General features: G+C 33.2%; 1 protein-coding gene across 3 annotated transcripts in view; it reads right to left on the bottom strand.

Annotated features, from left to right (window-relative positions):
• The window catches only part of LOC108910198 (sn1-specific diacylglycerol lipase alpha), an 83,573-nt gene that overhangs the window by 12,416 nt on the left and 44,030 nt on the right, over positions 1-27,127 (bottom strand). For 2 of the 3 annotated variants that reach the window (XM_018714738.2, XM_018714739.2), the window contains exons 3-6: positions 3,757-3,968; positions 1,570-1,671; positions 1,337-1,511; positions 27-50 (exon numbers count right to left, since the gene is read on the bottom strand). In XM_018714738.2, coding sequence (XP_018570254.1) covers positions 27-50; positions 1,337-1,511; positions 1,570-1,671; positions 3,757-3,968 — 513 coding nt within the window. The remainder of the gene's footprint in view (positions 1-26; positions 51-1,336; positions 1,512-1,569; positions 1,672-3,756; positions 3,969-27,127) is intronic. The other variant, XM_018714740.2, reaches the window with a different exon arrangement.

Here is a 27,127-nt window from a genome sequence, read left to right as displayed (position 1 = left end):
TTATTTTCTACATACGAAATGCCTACCCCTGAAGACGTCGCGAAATCGTGCTGAAAATAAAAATAAGGACATAATTTTTTATAATAGGACAAATGTCTTAAGATACACAACAAATCAGTAATTGATATTTGAAAATTATAAATAGTCGACAAAGTGCATCCCCCATTAGTTATTTTTATGACTAATTATAAGTACAATCATGCATTATTTCCCTTTGGAAATTGACAGTGGCGATCAAGTCCGTATCTGATCTCTTCCAAGGCTTTCAACTTAAAAGCTAGTACTGGCATTGGTCAATTTAAATTAGTACTTTGTAGTTAATGGCTCAATGATTTTCAGGTAGATTGCCACGTCATCGGTATAAAGATTTAGACGTTTCGAGACCTAAATCGCACCCTTCATCAGAAGACTTATACAGGGTTAGTCAACATTATTTCTTTGTTGAAATGGTTTGTTATAGAAAATAAATTAATGATGATAAATAAACTTCTGTCAAAGTCATTTATTTGTTCCACGTGCCTCGTCCATAGCCACTGCGATCCGTTACACATAAATTTTCTTCCTGTTGTTTCAAGAATAGTTTTATACTGCAATATGTTGAAAAGTCCTGAATCAAACAGTAACATAGGTATTGTACATTTTTGAAAAAAGAAAAATTTAGCGAAGCTAAGTATGCACTAATATATAGGATGATTCACTAAAAAAAATTCTTTAATTTAGTGATTTCCATTATTCAATTGTTTTTTTTCTAATACTGTGTAATAAAAATTAATGAAAAAAACAAAAACTTTTGTATTAAAAACTGTTTTGTAATTTCAATAATAAACTCATAATAAGTTGTCAGATTATAGTGTCTAACCCTGTACAGTACTTTTAACCTACGACATGGCAAATAGCCTCAAAATCGTGCACTAATTCTATTAGTTAAAAGTTATCATCAAAAACTAAGATTATGAGTATTTTCTTGATCCAGGTTTCCCTTTGCCCCTGTTATTTTAATTCCCTAGTTGTCAGATTAAAAAAATTGGGCCCAAAAGTAAAACTGCGAAGGAGACAACAAACCTCTTTACATTTTTATATTTCTGAACCCTTGCTGTTATTGTTTTGTACTTCCCTGTTTTGCTTCGCCCAAATGGCAGAACAATTCCCCATACTTCAGGGCCAAAATAGTAGGCAATAAGAGGTCTGTATCTCAGTTGGCGTTGACCTTTGTAAATACAACAATCAGAGACAACAATTTTTGGAACCCTTTAAAATGATACGTCCATGGAATCGCAATCTCATGCCTCAACCCGTCACAGTCTACTATTTTGGCACTGCAGTTCAGTTCACTAACCTCTGCCTCCAGTTTCTGGTACTCCCCGATCTCTTGTACTGAAACTTCGATTCAGACTCCCTCATCGACCTCTGATATTGCTTCATCTTCACCCATGACCTCCCAGCGGTGTCGTACGTACACCAGACGGTTATAAGAACGGACAAGAGGACGCACCAATTAAAAATTACCATACCTGACGGGCAAAGATACGAACTGGTCTTTGGAGAGAGGTCGCGCGAAGTTCTACTTACCTAACACAGTTTCTTTGGCTTTTTCTATGGGACAGTCTACGTAATAATTCACCAGCCAGGCTATCCCAGCTGACAGCCACCCGGCTTCTATTATCATCACAGCTGGAAAAAAAATGCGGTGCAGTGGTTACATATCTGAATTGATGGCCTCTTCTAAATGCACTTTCGTATGTTGATAGTTTTGATGTGATCGGAAGGATAATGTGATAGCTGTTACAAACAAAACTGGTATGGCGTAATAAATCAAGATCCTGTCACAACTACGCGATCAAACGGAAAAATATTAGGCGCCCTTTGTCAAGGACTGGTAAACATATTAGATTGATAACAGGGAAGAGGTACATATCGGAAATCAGGACGGATGGACTAATATTTTAAAAATGTTTCGAAGTAAACCCATAAGTCATCTGTTGGTTGTAATAAATCATAAGGGTAATGTAATTTGAAGCCGAAAGATGAATTTAGTCTTGGGAGCGTTGTTTTTTCGTATCAATTTATATAATCAATCTAGAATTAGTCTGTGGTAGAATTATTTTCTGAAATTCATCCTTTAATCACGTAGGCAAAAAGGTTTTTCGTCTGTTTTTAACAGAGGGACTAGAAATATGATTCTTCGGAATTAAAAGTAATCCCTAATCTTTCGGAATGAAAACTAATACCTTCTCCGATTTTTCCTAGACATAAATAAATGTTTACGCCGTGAGAATTTCCAAGGAAAAATTCGTAGAATATATGTGCCCGAAATCGAAGAAAAAATCCATTAAAATATAGGAATGAAGCAATTCCATATAATTAAAAGTAATCCCGTGCTTTAAAATTAATCCCTCGGGATTCAAAGTAATCGGGATTAAAAGTAATCGCTCGTGAATAAAAGTAATCCCTGGGGATTAAAAGCAATACCTTTCCCTATTTTTCATAGACAAAAAAATATTTACTAGTCACGAGAATTTCCAAGGAAAAATTCCTAGAATATATGTGCCCCAAAGAAAACTCATTAAAATATGTATAGGAATGTAGCAATTCCATCTAATTAAAAGTAATCCCGCTGCTTTAAAACTAATCCCTCGGGATTCAAAGCAATCAAGATTAAAAGTAATCGCTCGTAAATAAAATAGGGATTAAAAACATACCTTTCCTTATTTTTCATAGATAAAAAAAAATATTTAAATAGTCATGAGAATTTCTAATGAAAAATTCTCAGAATATAAAAGTACCCAAAATCGAGAAAAAACATTAAAATATAGGAATTTGTCAATTTCGTGTGATTAAAAGCAATGCCTCAGCTTTAAAAGTAATAACTCGGGATTGAATTAATATAATCCCTCGTGATTGAAATCAATCGGAATTAAAGGTAATCCTCGGGATTAAAAGTATCCCTGTGGAATTAAAAGTAATATCTGAGGAATTAAAAATAATCTCACTGAAATTCGAATTAATCCCGTAGAATTAAATGCAATATCTTTTCTAGTTTTTCCTAAACATACTAATTTTTCTGTCATAAATTTTCATTAGTCGTGAGAATTTCCTAGGAAAAATTCTCAGAATATGAAAGTACCCAAAATCGATGTCAAGATGTATGAATATGGCAATTCCCTATAATTAAAATGTATTTTGTTAGTTTTCTGTAGAGATTAAAAGTAATCCTTTAACTTTAAAAGTAATCCCTCGGGATTAGAATAATCTCTCGAGATTTAATGGTAATTCCTCGGAATTAAAAGTAATCCCTGGTGGATCAAAGTTAATCCCTCGGAATTGAAACCAATATAATTCCTACCAGGATTTTTCCTACATAACAAACGTTTACAGCCATAAGTTTTCATGATTCGTGAGAATTTCCAAGGAAAAGATGATCAGGATCTGAAAATATACAAAATCAAAAAAAATTCACGTGATTGAAATGTACTTCGCTTTTTTTTGTAAGGGTATTAAAAGTAATCCCTCGGAATTAAAGTAATCCCTTAAAAATTAAGTACCTAGACACTTTTCTGAAAGTGCGGGAAAAACCATTTTAAATCTACTGGAGGGTAAATCGTAATATAAGCTGTAATAAATAGTGCTGTGATCTGTAATATACGATGTGTCCCAAGTTCCATTGACATCTAATGTATGGTAAGAGATACAAAACCGTTTATATTAATCCTAGAATTTTTTCATCATTGGATAGAAGCATAACTCCAGGGGACTTACTTAATCTGAGGTAGAGTATATACTGCATGGAGGCTCTTTTTCCTGTGTCTAGAATGCTTCCACGCATGGCCACTGCGCAGACGCATATTTCTATGGCCATGGAGAGTATCAGGATCGCCAGGTACCCCACGACGAGGCTCCACAGCAGCTTCACGCACTGCACGCTTCTGTCGTACTCCACCAGGAACAGGATGATAACCAGTACGATGGTCCTGGAATAAAAAATAAATATCGGTGATTTAAGCTAGTTAGTACACGAAGAAAACAGTATTATATTTCCTATACACTTTTTTAAGCCGGTTGGGTTATGTCCTCGCCTATACTATATAGGGTCGCCACCAGCTATAGACCCACATACATTGCATTAGTCTTAGTTTTTTTGGCATGTCCTTGTTGTTCTCGGGCTTGGCTCTATGGTGGCGGACTTGCTATCATAACACGGTTCTTTTTGGACCTGGATTTCTATAACGCGAGAAAAAAAGCCCACAATATTTTAAAACAGGGATGCACAGACTTATAGGGAACAGGGGCCACTCGGGAAAAATATAAGCCAAGGACGGGCCACTACAAACAATATTTATTAACACAAATTTTTTTATTTTTAAATAGTCTGAAATACAATGATAAAAATAAAATAACCTTAAAAAATGTTTGTTGTAATAATTATGTAATCATTACAATGTAATATTTCATGTTTTATTATTTTGATGCATGACATTGCATTGAACTAACAAGTTTTTTTATATTTGGCTCCACATTACTTGTAGCCACACGTATAATTGCTTCCAAATTTTCATTTGCCAGACGGTTTCGGTTTTTCGTTTTGTTAAGTTTCATCACTGAAAACGTTTGTTCACAAATATACGTCGATCCAAATAAGCTTGCGCATTTCAATGCATTTATTCGCAACTCTTTATAAGCGTTTTTATCAACGCAACGGTAGAAGTTGAGTAAATTACCTTCATTAAATTTGTTTCTTAAATTATCATCATTTTGCATGTCTATTAATTCCAGCTGCATTAATTCCGGCGCATTTTCGGGTGAAATGTTGAAAGGATTGCTGAAAATGTCCAATAGCGGTTTAACTTTTTTGAAGTCTACAAAACGATTTTCAAAAGCTTGTATCAAAATATCAATTTTTTCAACATGAGCGAAATTGACGTCAGTTTTATTGAACTTCTCCATAATTTTTTTGTAGTTCGGAAAATGGCCGTAATTGGCTGAATTGATTTGTGTCCTGAAAAGACTCAATTTGCATTGAAAGGACGAAACATGAGAGTATAGCTGCGAAATCAATTGATCTTTGCCTTGGAGTCGCGTATTTAAGACATTCAAGTGATTTGTGATGTCTACAAGAAACGCTAAGTCACACAGCCAATCAGGGTTGTCGAGTTCGGGGACGTCGTTTTTCTTTTCCGCCAGAAATAGTTGGATTTCTTCAATCAAGTTAAGAAATCGCTGTAGTGTCAACCCACGACTTAGCCACCTTACTTCAGTGTAAAACAGGAGATCACCATATTCGCTTTCAATATCCTCGAGAAATTGTTTGAATTGTCGGTGATTGAGACCTCGTGATTTTATAAAGTTTACGGTAGGTACTACAACTTTCATAACATTTTCAAATCCCAATAATTTTGAACAGAGGGCCTCTTGATGTATAATACAATGAAACTGCATTAATTCCTTGGTATTTATGTTTTTAGTTTGTAAATATGTTTTTAACAGAGTTACTATCCCAGATGTACTTCCAACCATTGAAGGTGCTCCGTCAGTTGTAATTCCAGATATTTTCGTTAAATCCAAATCCATTATAGAACATTTTTCTAGAAGAGCTTTGAGCATGTCACTTCCCCTGGTTTGACTTGTCAAAGAACTCATACCAATCAGTTCTTCACTCACTTCAAAATTTTGCGTTACACCTCGTAAAAATATTAATAGTTGAGCAGTTGAACTTATATCTGTAGATTCGTCGAGCGCTATAGAAAAATACTCAAAACTTCTCGATTTCGTAGCTAATTGCTCTTCTATATTATCTGCTAATGCGGTAATTCTTCTTTGAACAGTCATCCGATTTAACTGAATTTTTTCAAACTTCTTTACATTTTCCGGACAAATTTTTTTTGCGGCGATATCCAAACATTGCTTAACAAACTCACCATCTTTAAAAGGCCGACAAGTTTTCGCTATTATTCGAGATATTTCAAAGCTAACTTCAGTGGCTGTTTCAGCATCTTGAATTGGTTTTGTAAACATAGATTGCTGGCCTATTAGTTCCCGTTGTAAAGTGGAAATTCTTTGCGTTCGATTTTCGCCAGTTAATTTGGTAAAAGTTGGATGCTGGGTTTCATAGTGCCTTTTCACATTATATTCCTTCGGAATAGAAACACTACTCTTGCATATTAAACAGACAATTTTGTTATGCGATGAAATAAAAAAGTATTTTTCGGTCCAAATATCATGAAACTGTCGATTTTCATCTTCAACCTTACGACTACGTTTCTTACTGGGGCCTGGTTTATCCATATCAAAATTAATATTATATGTTACAGTCGGTAAAAGCCAAGTTCGAACGACGAAATATTTACTCGTCACAGATTACAGTTCTCAAACAGTATAACGTTCGCTTATCCGTAGTCAAAACTTAACTGCCCCGGTAGCCGGCGATGCGTCGTATTTATACGAGTTACTAAACATCGGGAACCATCCACTTTGTTCGGGGATCGACGTGTTTCGCGAATTTGTAATCTAGTTAATGCGACAGATTTCTATTCTCGTAATAATATGCTTGGACCAGAACGCGGCGAGTAGAATACTTTTAAAATTCGTTGGCGGGCCGCATAAACATCGACAGAGGGCCGCATGCGGCCCATGGGCCGCGGTATGTGCATCCCTGTTTTAAAGTATCCAAAATAACTTTTAGGGTGTCGAAAAAAAAACTAGAATTTTGTGAATTTGAATTTGTTAAACTGAAAATATCATTTTTTTCCAGGATGACAAACTAATATCTTTAAATAACCGCACGAACAAAGCATTTACTTTTCGTGGAAATTTGTTTTTCCTCCATTGGAACATCTCAAACAAAGCGAATGTTGATGTAACTTTAATAAAACTACGACTTTTCCCTTGGGACATCGATTGTACATCCCCCTTCGATTATATCGAAGAAACATTCCCTTACATCTACGCCATCAATCCCACAATGACGCTATTAAGGGCTCCAGTTCTTTTTCTCCCCATTGACACTTCTAGTGGTCACATACGTTCATATGTGTTCCCTTGTCTAACGTTTCCGCTTCTCTCGAGGTATTCTTCGGATATTAATCATAGCACAAGGGTGACTGTTACATATCCACCCTCCGCTCGTACCTGATTGATAATATTGCCCCAAATACACCGAGAAAAAGAGTATTTTTGAAAGACAAGTTAAACATTTCTGAATTTAATTAATATAACTCATTGCGCTGACGATACCCAAACCGAAACGCGACAAGACGTCTTTTTTAGTCGGTTTGGAGTTCCCTTCAACTTTCCATGAATATTAAGGGCGGATTAAGTCATCCAATCATCGGGCGACGAAGTTAAATCGCAATTAAACTGTAAAAACGGATCGGCACTGGCAGTCAACCCTCAAACAAAAGCCGCGGGGCTTTTCCTCGGAAGAGCGCGGAAAAAGCGCAGGCATAAAAATACCCCGGAATGCAATAATGAAAATTGGCGTCGCATAGCGACGCGAATTATTGATGGCCCACTTTAAACTGATGAAAAATTTATTGGTGGCGCGAAATCCGACGGAATTGAATCCGCGGGTCGTTGGAGAACGACGCAGGGGCGCGATCGAGACGAAGGATATATTTTAATCCCAGGGGACTTTATACAGGGTGTCCCTGAAAAGGATGGAAAACGCTTGATTACAGGTTCCTTGGATGAAAATAAGACTATTTAGCCTAACTTACCTATATACAAAAGTGCACGCCTACTGAGATATAGCCTTCTAAATATAGAATAGATAACCTATTTTTTTCAAATAATTTGGAAACTATTTTTCTTAGAAACTTCAAATTTGGTATACATATTTTTTTATATAAGGGCAAGGTAAATATAGAATTTGGAGAGAATACATATACAGGATGTTCTATTTCTAGTGCCTGTGCGCCACTGGCTATCCCGTAACTTTTTTGTGTGTATTCCAATGACGACAGAATTTATATTTTTTAAAATAAGCACTATTTTAGAAGATTTTTTTGCTCCTACAAAATTTCGATATTAAAGGAACTTTTTGAAAGCCAACCTCTGCCGCTAAATGCCTTTTATTTACTTGAGGAATTTCTTCGACCCTTTCCAAAATTTGTTCCTCCAGCTGAATAATTCCGGCCATACATTGTCCACGATTTAATGTTACGGGTAAAAAACGTCCTGTTTCCCGAAGGCGTCTCTCCGCATTAGAAAATGTTTTGTGATTTGGAGTTCTTCGATTAGGAAATCTTTCAGCATATATTCGAACAGTAGCACAACAATTTCCTTACAATATCCCAAAACTACTAAAATATCAGTTTGTTCAGCAAAAGTATAACTTGCAATAAAAAACAATGTAAGCTAAAATTAAATCACAGCTAGCTTGACACAGAACCTTTTAATTATTGTTATGAATTTGTTTCTCTGTTATATGGCACCTCGTACTAGAATGTTCTATTTATCTTAAACTGATTTTATTTAATGTGTAAAAAATGCCAATTTTACTCGAAATCCATAAACGATATCAAAATTTTGTAAGGAGCAAAAAATCTTCTAAAATAGTGCTTATTTTTAAAAATATAAATTCTGTCCTCATTGGCGTACATACAAGAAAGTTACGGGATAGCCAGTGGCGCACAGGCACTAGAAAGAGAACATCCTGTATATGTATTCTCACCAAATTCTATATTTACATTGCCCTTATATAAAAAAAATATGTGTGCCAAATTTGAAGTTTCTAAGAAAAACAGTTTTCAAATTATTTGAAAAAAACTAGCTTATCTGTTCTATATTTAGAAGGCCATATCTCAGTAGGCGTGCGCTTTTGTATATAGGTAAATTAGGCTAAATAGTCTTGTTTTCATCCAAGGAACCTGTGGTCAAGCGTTGCCCATCCTTTTCAGGGACACCCTGTATAAACCAATGCAAAAAATTAAAGGGTCAAAAGAATTTCCGATATTTTTCCGTGATTTTTGACGGACTGTATTTAGGTGAAAAATGGTCTTATCGAGAATTAAAAAAAGCATTTTGCTTTGCAAAAAGCTCCAAGATTCTAGTTTTTAGATTTTTTGGTCGAAATTTTTTAGGAGCTACGGTTATGCAATTATAAGAAATAGCGCGACAAAAAAATTTTGCAAATTTTCTTTTTCTTTTCTGAGCACGGATTTATAAAAATTTTTTTCGGCTAAGCCACACCAGATAGCTTGTTTAATCAGCTTCAATTTCCTTTTTTTTAAATGTCGATACGACCATTTTTCATCGAAATATCGGACTTTTAATTTATTTTATTTATTAAAATCCTATAATAAATCAAATTTAATTTATTTACTTATTAACATTAACATTTATATTAAAAGACATTTCGTTTTTTTTGTTTTATCACATTTAACTTCCTTTCCGTTAATAACAACCCTTGTAGCATTGTTGCAATATCTGCCGAAGTTGTGAAGAATTTGCACAAGTTACGGATGTTTCTTCTTGTAAGGAACACCTATATTTTCCTTGGATTTTCCTTGTAATATCAAGTTTGTTAGATATAGACTCCTGAACATAACTTTTTGCTACTGAGGAGCTCTTCCATCCACCATGTCGTTTGATGGCTGTAAAATCAGCACCTTTATTGGCCAATAAAGTTGTTGAAGTGCGCCTCATACAATGGCCAATATATGCTTCTGGATTTGCGGTATTCAGGAATGAAGCAACTATTAAGGGTACCTTCGCCAATGTGTTAATTCCAATAGACTGAGAAGTACATCTGATTGATGTATCTTAACAAGAATCTGTCTTGTGTTAGGTGAATTGGGCACAGAAAAATATATTTTCTGCATATTTCAACAGCATTCACGCAAAATCCTTCTTTTATAATTAATTGTAAATTTTCTTGAAATGTCCGTCTTGGTATCAGGTATTGAAACAAGTAGCTAATTGCCAGAAACCCCCATTAATAGTGCAATCTAAAATAATTCAAAGTTTGCTATACATGTACCTAACATGTAGAAGGTAAAGAGATATTACCTTAACCACTAAATATTCTTTATCGGAAGTCCCAGTCAAAAATTCTTCAATATATGTTCTTTCCAATACTGCAGCTTTTTTGCTTTGTATCTCTCGATTCACTCTTCAAATAAGCAGTAAGCTTGTTACATTTTCCAATTCTATATTTTTGTAGGCCTTCAACATCGAATACTTCGACCACATAGATGAAATTGCATATTTTTTCTTTAAATTTAAAAAATACAATAGCATGAGTTCTTCATGTATTGTCATTACTCTCCGTTTTTCCCTCCATTCGTTAAATTCGACGATCACTTTTTCGCAGTGTTCCCTGGATGTCGCTGGCAATAAATGGAAAATTGCTTCTTGAGCTTCTTCAAAAACAGCCACAAGAACACAATTACTTTCTTGCATTTTTACCAAATTCAAACAATTGATAATAAACAACGTACCATAGCTTCCAGTAGGTATAACAACACCTACCACGTTTCATTGATTACTAGTAAAAAATATCAAGTCGTGCGAATATTTTTATTATTAGATTCCAATAATTGTGACTCCACAAATATGATTGTGATGTGATTATGGATAAAACGTTGTATTGCATTCGTGTTTTAATTGCCTTTTATCCACTTAAGAATATTAAACGCTCGAATTACGTTCTTGCGTTTAAACATTCTTGCGTGGATAAAATGCAATTTAAAATACTTATACAATAAATAACTATTATTTATTTTTTTATTATGTACGTCTTTTAAAAAATGCAAAAATAATTTTAAAATATAAATTAGGTTTATTTTTATACTTAAAAACTGTATTCAAAAAATGGACTTGATTCGCTTTTTACCGTTACCTTAATGGTTTAGATATCCATAAATTGAAACACTCACAAATATTTAAATATACACGGTGATTGCAACATTCAGCCATTTATGCAAATGTGTAAAATAGCCAGAAGCAAGTGTAGCAAGGACTGAAGTAAAAATTGAGATAGTGGGCTGAGTACGACCCTGTTAAGAGCCACGCCTCCCGAACTCTAGATCAGTTCTGAAACCAGCAAAGCGCAGGATTTTAATTATTTCCCATGTGAACAGCGGTTCTCAAAATATACAAATAAATGAAAGTATTTAAAAAAATATGTGTCCGTATATTCTGCTACAAAGATCTCCAACAGTGAAGGATTCTATCGTATCTCACGATGTTCTTCGACAATATACAACCAGCACAGCAGCTCATTCTCTGTCTGAACGACAACATTGGTGTCATTGGTCATTAAATATTCTGCTCGTGGACTCTTATCGACGACATAAAGTTGTGATTTTGTTCCAGGCGCTACTTCCTTGAATATTACAGCGTCCCACATACCCTTACGCTTAATCCAATATTCCCCTCGGTGAGTCTCGTATCATACGTGTAACGAGATTAGCGTACTAACAGGATCAAATATTCAACGAACTATGCGACCTGTCCCCGCTAATTCAAAATCTATAAATGATTAAGTTTCGCGCTATATAAAATCGATGATATTACAGTGTTAGACACAATGCAGCGGAAAACGGAACGAACGAACGCTGATAGTCCAGGCGGTACTTGTTTCGGGTTGGATAAAATCAAAATGCAAAAAAGTATAAAAAAATAGCAAAAAAATTCATTTTTTTCTTGGATTTCTCGTCGACAACTTAGCCACTATTCGTTTTAGACAAAAATGGAAAAGGAAAAAAAGTTTTGTAATTAAATTTTGATCAAGATAGAGTTAGTTGCAATTCGAAAAAATAATTATTCTTGTTGCAAAAATCGGATAAATCAAAATTGCAAAAAATGCTAGTTTATTTGTCAATTTTTTTCAGACACTTGAATAATACCTAGGATCTTCATACTTTTTCCAATTAAACTTCTTAGTGCATAGAATCATCACACCAAATTTCATCCAATACGGTTCGATAGTTTTTACATAATAATTGTTTAATTTTTTTATTTTTTTTTAAATTTAAGAATTTTCAAAATCAAATTTCTAAAAATCTAAAGCCTTTGAATACTTCAAAATTTCACCACAAAAAGAAGAGCTCTCAAGCTTTTTATTTTAAAATATGGTTTGAAAGTACTCGGAAAGACGAGTACTTTAAAAAAATAAACCTGATTATCCGCCCATTATTTTCGGTTATAGTTGGGTATGATTCTGGAAAAATTACAATTAATGACGTCATTAGTCGTTTCTGTCAAATCCCAAAGATAATACTTTCATTTCCCATTTAATACCACGTGTCCCAAATTTTATTTATTTTTTTTGTATCCTCACAGTAGGCCCATACTATCGCGTTTGAGACCTCTGTACTTCGAATTTTACTTAACTTTCGAATCCAACCTACGAATCCGCCTACAGAACCCTTATACGCGGAAAACCCAACCAAATAATGTAACGAGCGTTCAAATAAAAACGTGGTCAAGTTGGTTCTGAAAATTTGGACGTAGGGCGTAGCGTATAGCAAATGAACTTAAACGTCATCAATTTGAATATTTTCGTTTTAAGAAGCGTTTAAAATGGTGTTTTCTCAAGAACAAAAAGTGTTTATTATAGAGTCCTACTTTAGAAATGGACGCAAGATTGATGGAATATGGAAATATTCTATTGAGGAATGTTTCATAGAATTTCAAAATCAATTTCCCGGCGTTGTTGAGTACAAAATTTTTCAAAGTGCAGTTCAGCGTTGTGTTAATGTTTTTCGTGAAACGGGCAGTGTAACAAGAAAAGAAGGAAGTGGCCGACCTAAAAAGCGGACTGAAGAATTAAAAGAAAATGTCCAACAAATAATAGAAAATGCGCCAAGAACTTCTTAACGTGTTTTATCACAAATGGTGGGAGTATCAGTCGGTACCTGCCACACAGTGTTAAAAAAAGATTTGCGTTTGTTCTCCTATCGTTTAACTTGTCAGCAAGAACTTCATGAAGTTGATTTTCCGCGACGGGCTGTATTTTGTGAATGGTTTTTAAACAACTACGGTGAACTTCATAATATCACCTTTTTTTCTGATGAAGCCTGGTTTCATTTAAGTGGTTACGTAAACTCACAGAATATGAGAATGTGGTCTTCTGAAAAACCAGATAACTTTTTTGTCGAGGGCCCTGTACACGCTCAAAATATTGGAGTTTGGTGTGCTCTCAATCGAAGGAGGATTTATGGACCTATTTTTTTTAATGGTACTCTTACTGCGCAAAGGTATAGAGAAGAAATTATCGCTCCTATTGTTAACCAGCTGGAAGAAAACGAAATTACAAACTTTTACTTTCAACAAGATGGCGCAAGGGCACATACGGCAGGCGAGACGATGAATATGTTGAGGGAAGTTTTCCAAAATCGACTAATAAGTCTCAATGCTGAACATGAATTTCCACCGAGGTTATGTGATATTACGCCGTGTGATTTCTTTTTGTGGCCTTACCTTAAAAACACTATTTTTGAACTGCCTATTCCTGATTTAAACCATCTGCAGGCTCGACTTATAGACAAGATTCGTGAAATTAACAATACCCCGAGCATCTTAGAAAATGTCTTTAATTCTTTCAGGAACAGGTGTGAAAAGTGCTTGGAACAAGGAGGGGGACACTTTCAGCAGCTGCTTTAATTTATTGTTATAACAAGGAGGGGCACTTTCCGCAGCTCCTTTAATTGTTTGTTATTGTTATCACGATTATTCTTTAAAATAAAGTTATATAGTCATTAACGTTATTGAAACTGACAGCTGCTATACAGCTCGTTGAGAAATCAGGTTAAGTTGGTCGCTATAAACTACTCCCTACGTCCAATGTGTCGGAGCCAACTTCGACTACGTTTTTATTTGAACGCTCGTTAGTTGGCGATGCTCGAGGGCATCTAGCCTATGAAGCAGAGGATGCAGACAGCTACAAATCGCTTCAAAAACTCCAAGTCGCAACAAACGACATATGGAGGTTTCTGTGCTGTTGGTACCGCCACCGGCGACGATTTTCACGTCTAAAATTTCATCTCGGTTTCGGTAAATCTGAAATAACAGCCAGATTCTCTAACGGTAAAGTCAACAGCTATGAGTTGACCAAATTAGGAGGAGCCAGATATCAGGATCCTTATCGAAAAGCACTGCCCGAGAATTGTTGGAGCCATCATGAAACGGGATCGAACGTCGACTCTAGTGCCTTGCAGTTCTATAACCAGAGCAGAAGTTTCTGGACAGTGTAAGTATATGACCCGAATTCAGGTGTATTTGTTGCTTTTTGATATATTGAAGCCGTTATTGATTTAGAGGGTCTATTGAGTGTTCCATACGACAGGTCCAAAAAAAACCTGAAAAATTAAATAAAGCGTTTTCCGAATTCGATTATTATTGAAGCCCTAGTTTAATCATATGGTTGATTAATATCGCACCTGTTTACTTGTGCCAAAACTATATTTTGTAAACAATTGGCATACACAATTTTTAATTCAAAACATCGTTAAAAAAGTTCTTTTCGTTTCAATTAACTAACGCGTATGTCTGATACTTAGGAAACAATTAAAAAGGTATTCAAAAGGTATAAAGAAATATTCTATCCACCCAGTATTTCCCGTTAACCGTAAAGTATAAAAATAATTTCTAACCTGACAAGTAGGTTGAAACTTCTATAACTTCCTCCCGATTTAACAAATCGATTTTAAACTTTCATTGCCTTGGCCTGTACCATTTTCGAGTTCGACTTCGGGAGCCCCTGCGCTTGGGAATTAAATTATTACTCAAAATATTCCGATGAAACCTTAAAACAAGGTATCAATGGGTCGTAGCGAAACGTTATGTTTAAAATTTTGAAAAAAGTTCGCAATTGTAGTTTCTACGATCATAAAATTGTTCTTAATAGCTACGCACTAAAATCGATACGAAATCCAGCTGCGATGCATTAAGAACCATATTTCTGCATTTTAAAAATTATTTTTTCAAATAGTATAAAACCCGTATGTTGAATTACCACATTTTTAATCTAAACAGAACCACAGTTTTGATTAACATATAAAAAATCCACGAAACATTAACTATTTGTATTATTTGAATAACTGCGACTACTGGCACAAAATTATTAAAAAATATGACGGCTTGACTTCACTGTATTAAAATTTCCTTATGTAACTATACAGGGTGGGCCACCAGTAACGCCTCGGTCGCTAGGTACCAAACGGCAAATGTTACAAAAACCTGTTTAGGTGGGTATGTGTAGGTTGATTACGGCTATACATTTTAAAAATATTTTGAAATATACAGGGTGTCCAGGAAAAGCGTACCATAACAAAGTTATGTATTTTTAAATGGAACACCCTGTATTTTACAGCATTTTTGAAAGCACCTTAACAAAATAGGTGAACTTTATTAAAGGTTCTGCATACCTAGGACTTATAGTTTGTGAGATATTTCAATTTGAGTGAAAATGCAGGCTTAGCGTAGAAATTTAATATTTGCATTAAAAAAATAATTTTAAGGAAGCAGCTTTGGAGAGTATATTTTAGATCCTCGAAGTTATAAATTGATTCATTTGTCGTCACTTAGTATTGTACAGGGTGTTCAAAAAACTGCTGAATACTTCTCTCAACTTTAAACAGCAATAACTTGGTTATTTTAAATGGGACACCCAGTATATTTTGACTTTGGGAGTTTGGAAATTTAGTAAGTAAGTATGCAGATCCTTTAATAATGTCCACCTATTTTTTTACGGTGCTTTCAAAAATGCAGTAAAATATAGGGTGTTCCATTTAAAAATACATAACTTTGATACGGTACGCTTTTCCTGGACACCCTGTATATTACAAAATATTTTTAAAATGTAGCCGTAATCAACCTACACATACCCACCTAAACAGGTTTCTGTTAGCGACCTAGGCGTTACTGGTGGCCCATCCTGTAGATGTCGGACCAGATTTTTTTTACTTAAGTTAAATTTTCCTTCATCCAAACGTCAGACGTTTTCTAAATTATGTCCCCCTAAAATTCCTGTCGTAACGTACGCCCCTGGCGTTCCAGAATTGAAATTCGCGACACCTCCCCCAACGCGCTTCTAGTCGTACGGGTGACAAATGGCCAAGGGAATTGGTTTTTTTTATGAGTATATCTGTGAGAATGTGACCACTGTTCCCTTCATCATGGTTTAACTGGACCTCTTATAAAATTTATGTTCCGTTCCATGTTTTTAAGTTTTAGTATTCAGGCAGTCAAAGTTGGAACGAATTATTATTAGTTGAAAAAAAAAAATGGTTTATTGTAGTTCATACAAAAAATTACTATATTAATATTAATTTAGTTCACTGTAGAATTGTGTGAAAAACAGTCAGATCTGTATTTAATTTATGTTCATCTCTGTGTTCACAGTAGTATTATACAGGGTGTTAGAAATTTGACAGACCATAGAATTCGACATAACTGCGTGCATAAAATACCATAAAATACAATGTTTATCACTTTTTAGACCTTCTTTATGCTTAATTCTAAAAAAATAATTGTAATAAATTTAAAATTCGATAAAATTCATATCGAGCAATGTGAAAACGGCGCTGCGGTTAACACGAGGTACTAAGCTATCCAGCAACCACCAATACGCAATTCAGTTGGTATCTGGATTCGACCGTGTCGGAGTGTTTTTTGCGAACCACTATTTCCTTTTCTTGAGGTGTTTCTCCTTGCGTTTTTAAAATGTTTACCATTTTTGCCACTGCCCATCAAATAAGGATAAATCCGGGTATTTTCCAGCAACTGTGCGAACATTGGATTCGAAGGTGTCGTGCGTGCATCAAAAAGGGTGGTTAACATTTTGAGCATATGTTCGTTTTGTACTTGTGTGTTTAAAAATTACTGAATTTTGCTTTTTGGTAAGTACTTAAATTATTATGATTATTTGGACGATGTGATTCTTTAGGTACTTTAATTACATATTTTTAAAATCCATAACTTGATTAAAAGTTGAGTTCCTGTTTTAAGAGATTCATAATTACTAAAATTTGACCTACAATTTAAGCACAACATTATCTTTGTACTACAAAACTGATACATTTTATTTTATTTATTTAAAAACTGGAAAACAATTGTCTTGAAATTTGCTAAATGTTTCACAAGAATAGTTGTTTACATTTTTGTTATTCCATAGGGCAAGTGGTGTGCATCAGCTGTGTAGCATTAGGTTAAGCGCTGTTGTCACGTTGTGATGAAACTCCCCAATATTAATTAATACTCGCTGTACTTTGAAAACTGTTAATCTTACACGCCTGTAATAAACAACTTTTTTGTTCATTTACGATTACTCTATTTCATGCTGAAATAATGGCAGTCAAACTTCTTACACCCTGTATTTACAGGAATATATGTAGACACAGTTTTGTGTTTTTATTTAAAATCTCTTATAGTTTTAATAAAATATTGGGATAAGAGTACATTGTTCTCTGTACGTTATATAATATTTACGGACGTTTTAAATGCTGTGCTTTGTATCATCCTAATTATGCATAATTTTGTGAAAAATAAATTGGGATATGTTTGAAAACTGGAAGATATATAATAAAGTGTTGTCTTTAATAATATTTTCTAAATTCATTTGATGATTACGTTTGAATACTGTTTTCCATATTGTACTTTTTTCACATGTTTGTTCCCATTAATGTAATGATATAACTGCAAGAAAAATTTAATATATTTTACAAAATTAGTCAAGTTAAATACAAGACACAAATTGAAGTTGTAAATTCTAGGTATTCAACAGTTTGTACTACAATTATATACATTTTGAATGAGTTTTTTTCGTGTAGTTATAAAAGCATACTTCGTACGTTGGATTTAAACCAGATTTCGCTAACGAAGACGATGTAATCGGGGAATATATCTGCCGCTTAGTAGATTACTGTGGCTCGGGGATCGACGGCAACGAGATCCGGTGACGAAGGACCAAATCTCGAAAGAGTCATCCGCTCCGTCGCCCGCCAGCCGGTGCGTGGGTGACGAATTTTTCGAAGTCGCCGGTCTCGGAAGGGGTGGCGGCGAGAGGGACGTTATTGATTGTGCCATCGGTGGCAGGAACAGGCTCGGGACTGGATGGCTGGATACGCGGACGTCCTTACGCGAGGAGATGCGACGGAAAGGATGGGATAGAGTGTTGTTTGTATTCTTTTGTTTGATTCAGAGTCGAGGTGGGAGCTGGTAGGGTCTTTCAGAGTGTTCTGAATGATTTTTATTAAAACCTAAAACGATAAATCTCAAAATCTGAATTAATTGATAAAATTTTCACCAACATAAAAAATTTACCAAATCAAGCAAATTGCAAAATATTTTGAATTGTTCATAGAATATATTGGTTTATGTATACCCATGCGAATTCAATGGTAGTAGGACGTAAATTAATAAAGAAAGTAAAAGATAATACAAAAAAAATGGTATAATGTAAAAGTATAATGAAAATACGTTTGAGGAACAAGTGAATGTAGGTAAGTTCATGTGGATGTGATAACTATGATATGAATGGACCTTTCTATTAAAGCAACTAAAAAATAATAATGACACAGCAAATCATTATTTTCATCTTGAATCAAATTGAACACGGAATTATTCAGGTTTATCGAGAGTGAATCTTGATCTACCATAGTATTCGGTCGTTAACCTAGTTTTTACTACGTTTTTAATACGTAGTGGATGACAAGTAGTAAACAAATCTTTTCACATTGAAACATGAATGAATACGATATTTTTTTAGATTTTAAATAATATTATTAATAAAAATAAATGTATAAGAATACTAATTGTTTTCTAATTTTGATTATTACAATTTAGTATTTTAAATATTGTTAACGTTTTCATTATGTTTTATAATTGAATGAGTTTTTAGTATTATGTTCAATTAATTATTCAGTTTATAGTACGTATACCTTATTGTGTGACTTATTGCTTTTCAAAGAATAGTGTGGTACGTACCTATTTAAATTGCCAGTACGGTTAAAACAACAGTCATCTGTCCATAGCACTTTGTTAATAAAATTGGGATCCGCCAAACTTTGATTTTGAAATCAATTGCAAAATTCATGACGACTGAGGAAATCAGCTGTTTCGCTTCAACGTTCGAAGGCTCTGTGATCTGCCGGTGCGTTCCCGGTCAGAAAATGTAGTGCGAAGTAGGGCGCCGGATTACCGGGAGTTAAGAGGGCTCTATAGCAAATAGGCAACCAGCAATACATTTTCATAGATTTTATTAGGTACAGTTTGTCTAAATATAAATTAATGCACAAATAACTTTCCCCCATTTTAACGCAGATTTTCTATAAAATAGACTTGGTTTGAAACTCAAATTACTTCTTGGTGTAAAAAGCAACAAATTACAAATTTCTTTACAACACAAAGTAATTTCAGTTTCAATTTTTCATTTTATAGAAAATCTGTGTTAGAATGGAGGAAAGTCTGTTATTACACATAGTTATAGTACATGAATTCATATTTAGACAAACTGTGTAATAAAATCTATAAAATGTAATGCTGGTTGCCTACTTGCTATAGAGCCCTCTTAAGGGGTAATTTGCTTATCTTTTAAAGGGGCGAGTAATTTTTTTTCGATTTTCTGTTTTTATTACGCCTTCCGAATACATGGTTCAAATTAATCTGAAACACTCTTAATCACTCTGTATATGGGGTATACTACAGGTTGCAAAGTTCTAACGCTCTGTATATAAAACGGACAAACTGATGGTTACATAGTGCATCGTTTTGTTGACATTCGCATTAGATTAATAACATAATAAGTTGGTTATTTTCACTTTGTAATCACCCTCACTAACTTAATCTAATTAGTAAGGCTCTCAGAGAGACCCGCAATTCAATGGCGTGCCAAGCGAGTCAACCGAGACATGCGTGATCCGCTGCCTCAGAATGCTTTTCACGTTCATGTCACGTTAGTATACTGTTGCCTTTGTTATGGTGTGGATGTTGCGTAATTAATTCCTATCCGTTGGTATTTATGGTGGTGTATTGGTGACAGTTTAATTTGTTGCTTTTTAATAAATAATGCGTACGCCTATGTCCCGTGGCTCAGTTATGACAGCCCTACTAATTAGGTACATTGTAACACTGTTTGTCTCCAAAAATAAACATAAAAATTTAAAAGTCTAACTATAAGTTAATATCTTGGTTATTAAAAATGTTACCCTACAACGCTTATAATGTAAATATTTTATGAAATTTCTTTATTAACTGCCAACGGCATGGCAGCAAAATAGACGGACGATCTCCTCTATTAAGACATCCTTTAGCGAATCTGTACCACACATTAAAATAGAAAATGTTACCAATTCGACCATAACAATTCGCTTAAAATAGATGTGTAAACATAGCCATTGAAGACTTTTTATTTTCGTTCATTACCTTCAACCATTTATTGTTTCCAAATGTACACGCAGTTTTTGGGACATCCCGTACACAGCGTTCGAACTAGGTCAGCGCACAAAACCGTCCACGTAATAATGCGGAAACAAATGTAGAAGATATTTCAGAGGAGGGATCTGAAGTGGCGGCCGTCGTCAAATTAGCACTCTCTGTCCTTTGCAGGCTTCAAATTGAGGGCGGTGAATTTTTCCAACACGAAATTCTGCGCCTCGGAACTCTACCCCATAAATTAGATGATGCACGTTTTTTTTTTTAGGTGGTATTGGTTTAAAATAACACCAAAACGGATAGAAGAATCATATATTTTAGTCTTAAAGTAGTAATAATTTAAATATTCAAATAGAATAGAATGGAATATTAATGCTAAGCATTTTACTTTAAGTCATTAACATTTAATATTACAGTTTTCTTTTACTTCCACCCAGCTAAAGCTAAAGCTCGTTTCGCTTTCCAGCTTCGACTCGCTGGAATTTAGTCTGCGGGAAAAATCAAAGCCGGCATCTAAAATCCGATGAAATATTTAAATCGTCGGAATATGTAAAACCCAAATCCGGAATCTGGGATTCCTATATATCTCAAACGTATAGGAATTATGTAATATTCTGCTAGCTCCTTCCTTTTCCCTGAAGGGAATGCGGAATGGTATTTTTCGACTGAAATCAAAAGGTCAATTTTATCATAAAATTATGCAGGCGAAAAGGGATTTATGCATTGAAGTGTGTGTGCAATGTTTTCAGTACATATTTTTTAATATTACCTGTAATTAATTATTTGGATCGTTTTTAAATAGAATCGTTTTTGTAACTGAAATTTGGTCAATAGTCCAGGCGATATAGCAGTAACAGTAGGCTTTGGCGTTTGTGTTTGAAGTCATCTATTTTGTTGTACAGAAAAATCCCAAATATTTTGTAGAATAAGAATCCGAGTTTGCCTATTCCAAAAAACCATTGGGGAAATCAGGGGAACGACAAACATACAAAAAGAACGAAAAATTTCCCTGTAACATTGAATGAAAGCTCTAAATAAAAAAGTCTTTTCTTTATTTTTTGTTTATATGACGATTTTCTATAATGTTACAACAATTGCGAATAAAAAAAGTTGAATTTTGCATTAATAATGGGCGAAAAATAGTAAAAAATCATGTGTATTTCGAGCAATTTTTAAAATAAATACATATTTCTAAATATTGATGAAACTTTGTGAACAAATAGAAAACATATGTCAATTCTATCCTAAAAATTTTGCAACGATCGATGGTGTGGTTTTCGATTGACAGGATTGTTAATTAAGAAAATTTCAAAAAGTTTATCGCGTACCGTGGGTTTAAATTAAGGTTTAGAAAGTTCACACAATTTTTTAGAAATATTTGTTGTCATAATAAACCATGATTAATACTAAAGAATTTTATAAAAAAATAGCGACCCGTCCCGGCTTCGCACGGGTGGACATTTATTTTAAACATTTTGGAATATAAAAAATATAGCCTATGTTACTCAGGGATATTGTAGCATTCTAATGGTGAAAGAATTATCGAAATCCGTCCAGTAGTTTTTGAGTTTATTCGTAACATACATACATACATACATACATACATACATACATACATACATACATACATACATACATACATACATACATACATACATACATACATACATACATACATACATACATACATACATACATACATACATACATACATACATACATACATACATACATACATACATACATACATACATACATACATACATACATACATACATACATACATACATACATACATACATACATACATACATACATACATACATACATACATACATACATACATACATACATACATACATACATACATACATACATACATACATACATACATACATACATACATACATACATACATACATACATACATACATACATACATACATACATACATACATACATACATACATACATACATACATACATACATACATACATACATACATACATACATACATACATACATACATACATACATACATACATACATACATACATACATACATACATACATACATACATACATACATACATACATACATACATACATACATACATACATACATACATACATACATACATACATACATACATACATACATACATACATACATACATACATACATACATACATACATACATACATACATACATACATACATACATACATACATACATACATACATACATACATACATACATACATACATACATACATACATACATACATACATACATACATACATACATACATACATACATACATACATACATACATACATACATACATACATACATACATACATACATACATACATACATACATACATACATACATACATACATACATACATACATACATACATACATACATACATACATACATACATACATACATACATACATACATACATACATACATACATACATACATACATACATACATACATACATACATACATACATACATACATACATACATACATACATACATACATACATACATACATACATACATACATACATACATACATACATACATACATACATACATACATACATACATACATACATACATACATACATACATACATACATACATACATACATACATACATACATACATACATACATACATACATACATACATACATACATACATACATACATACATACATACATACATACATACATACATACATACATACATACATACATACATACATACATACATACATACATACATACATACATACATACATACATACATACATACATACATACATACATACATACATACATACATACATACATACATACATACATACATACATACATACATACATACATACATACATACATACATACATACATACATACATACATACATACATACATACATACATACATACATACATACATACATACATACATACATACATACATACATACATACATACATACATACATACATACATACATACATACATACATACATACATACATACATACATACATACATACATACATACATACATACATACATACATACATACATACATACATACATACATACATACATACATACATACATACATACATACATACATACATACATACATACATACATACATACATACATACATACATACATACATACATACATACATACATACATACATACATACATACATACATACATACATACATACATACATACATACATACATACATACATACATACATACATACATACATACATACATACATACATACATACATACATACATACATACATACATACATACATACATACATACATACATACATACATACATACATACATACATACATACATACATACATACATACATACATACATACATACATACATACATACATACATACATACATACATACATACATACATACATACATACATACATACATACATACATACATACATACATACATACATACATACATACATACATACATACATACATACATACATACATACATACATACATACATACATACATACATACATACATACATACATACATACATACATACATACATACATACATACATACATACATACATACATACATACATACATACATACATACATACATACATACATACATACATACATACATACATACATACATACATACATACATACATACATACATACATACATACATACATACATACATACATACATACATACATACATACATACATACATACATACATACATACATACATACATACATACATACATACATACATACATACATACATACATACATACATACATACATACATACATACATACATACATACATACATACATACATACATACATACATACATACATACATACATACATACATACATACATACATACATACATACATACATACATACATACATACATACATACATACATACATACATACATACATACATACATACATACATACATACATACATACATACATACATACATACATACATACATACATACATACATACATACATACATACATACATACATACATACATACATACATACATACATACATACATACATACATACATACATACATACATACATACATACATACATACATACATACATACATACATACATACATACATACATACATACATACATACATACATACATACATACATACATACATACATACATACATACATACATACATACATACATACATACATACATACATACATACATACATACATACATACATACATACATACATACATACATACATACATACATACATACATACATACATACATACATACATACATACATACATACATACATACATACATACATACATACATACATACATACATACATACATACATACATACATACATACATACATACATACATACATACATACATACATACATACATACATACATACATACATACATACATACATACATACATACATACATACATACATACATACATACATACATACATACATACATACATACATACATACATACATACATACATACATACATACATACATACATACATACATACATACATACATACATACATACATACATACATACATACATACATACATACATACATACATACATACATACATACATACATACATACATACATACATACATACATACATACATACATACATACATACATACATACATACATACATACATACATACATACATACATACATACATACATACATACATACATACATACATACATACATACATACATACATACATACATACATACATACATACATACATACATACATACATACATACATACATACATACATACATACATACATACATACATACATACATACATACATACATACATACATACATACATACATACATACATACATACATACATACATACATACATACATACATACATACATACATACATACATACATACATACATACATACATACATACATACATACATACATACATACATACATACATACATACATACATACATACATACATACATACATACATACATACATACATACATACATACATACATACATACATACATACATACATACATACATACATACATACATACATACATACATACATACATACATACATACATACATACATACATACATACATACATACATACATACATACATACATACATACATACATACATACATACATACATACATACATACATACATACATACATACATACATACATACATACATACATACATACATACATACATACATACATACATACATACATACATACATACATACATACATACATACATACATACATACATACATACATACATACATACATACATACATACATACATACATACATACATACATACATACATACATACATACATACATACATNGACGATCCCCGTGAACTCCGTGCGTTCCTGCCGCGGAACCCGGTCAAGGGAACTAACATCCCAGATCACAGGTTGCGACATGGTTTCCAACGTGGAGCTCGATTAGAACTCCCGATGCCTCCACTGAGGACCCATGCCGACCAAACACAACATTCAGATCATACTTCACGACATGGCGCTCGACGTGGGGCTCGAAGTCCTGCTTCGACGTCTTCGCGGCGAGCCCATGTTACAAATTCCCCGCACAATTCTCAAATATTAGGCACTACAGATCATAATCCTCGACATGGCGCCCAACGTGGGGCTCGATTCGAATTTCCGATGTCTCCACCGAGGGCCCATGTCAATATGGCCGATACAAACGATCATGCTCCACGACAATTGTTTATTATGACAAGTATCTCTAAAAAATTGTGTGCCCTTTCTAAACCTTAATTTAAACCCACGGTACGCGATAAACTTTTTGAAATATTCTTAAGTAACAATCCTGTCGATAGAAAACACGCCATCGATCGTTGCAAAATTTTTAGGGTAGAATTGTATGTAGAACTAGATAAACCTGTTCTGTAATTCAAAACGAATGACAGAAGATTGTAAGATTCCCAAGTAAGCGGCTGAAAAACCTATTCAATAAAACCTTATCGACAAATCGATAGATATTTAGTTAGGAATTAGTTCAGGATAAGGTTTCTTTGTCCTCATTTCTTTATTATTTCCGTTTACTTAACCAACTTAGTAAATATCAAGCCGTAAAAAGCTTTATTTTTGTTCTTATATCATCGTCAGAGATAACATTATGTAGAGCTGTCATAATTGGCCGCGCACCAGAGGCGTGCGCAGATCATCAACTTAAAATAAAGTGAACACGTAAATTGTTTTACGCATCGTTGCCATCGGTTGCACAATCTAGATGGGATCTGTTATAGATCGCATCATCAGGTATGTTTCTATCTTTGCTTCAGCTAAACTTATTCGCGGCAGTGATAAAATATCTCAATTTGAAGAGAACGACCGATCGACATTTACTGATGTAATATTTGCATAATTAAATAATCTACTTCCAAGCTATTGTAAATGTTTCTTTAAAAGAATTAGCAATAGCTCGTTTTTTGAGATCCGATTGTAAAAATTCTTGAGGCTTTCTTTCAATACCTAATTAAATAAAATTCAATATGGCATTCACCCGAAAATATTAAATTATTTCCTTAAAAATATTCTTTAAAAAAGATAATAA

Source organism: Anoplophora glabripennis, unplaced genomic scaffold (genome assembly GCF_000390285.2).
Source record: "Anoplophora glabripennis isolate ALB-LARVAE unplaced genomic scaffold, Agla_2.0 scaffold322, whole genome shotgun sequence".
In the NCBI taxonomy this organism is placed as follows: domain Eukaryota; kingdom Metazoa; phylum Arthropoda; class Insecta; order Coleoptera; family Cerambycidae; genus Anoplophora; species Anoplophora glabripennis.
This window is presented reverse-complemented; position numbering and strand designations above follow the sequence as displayed.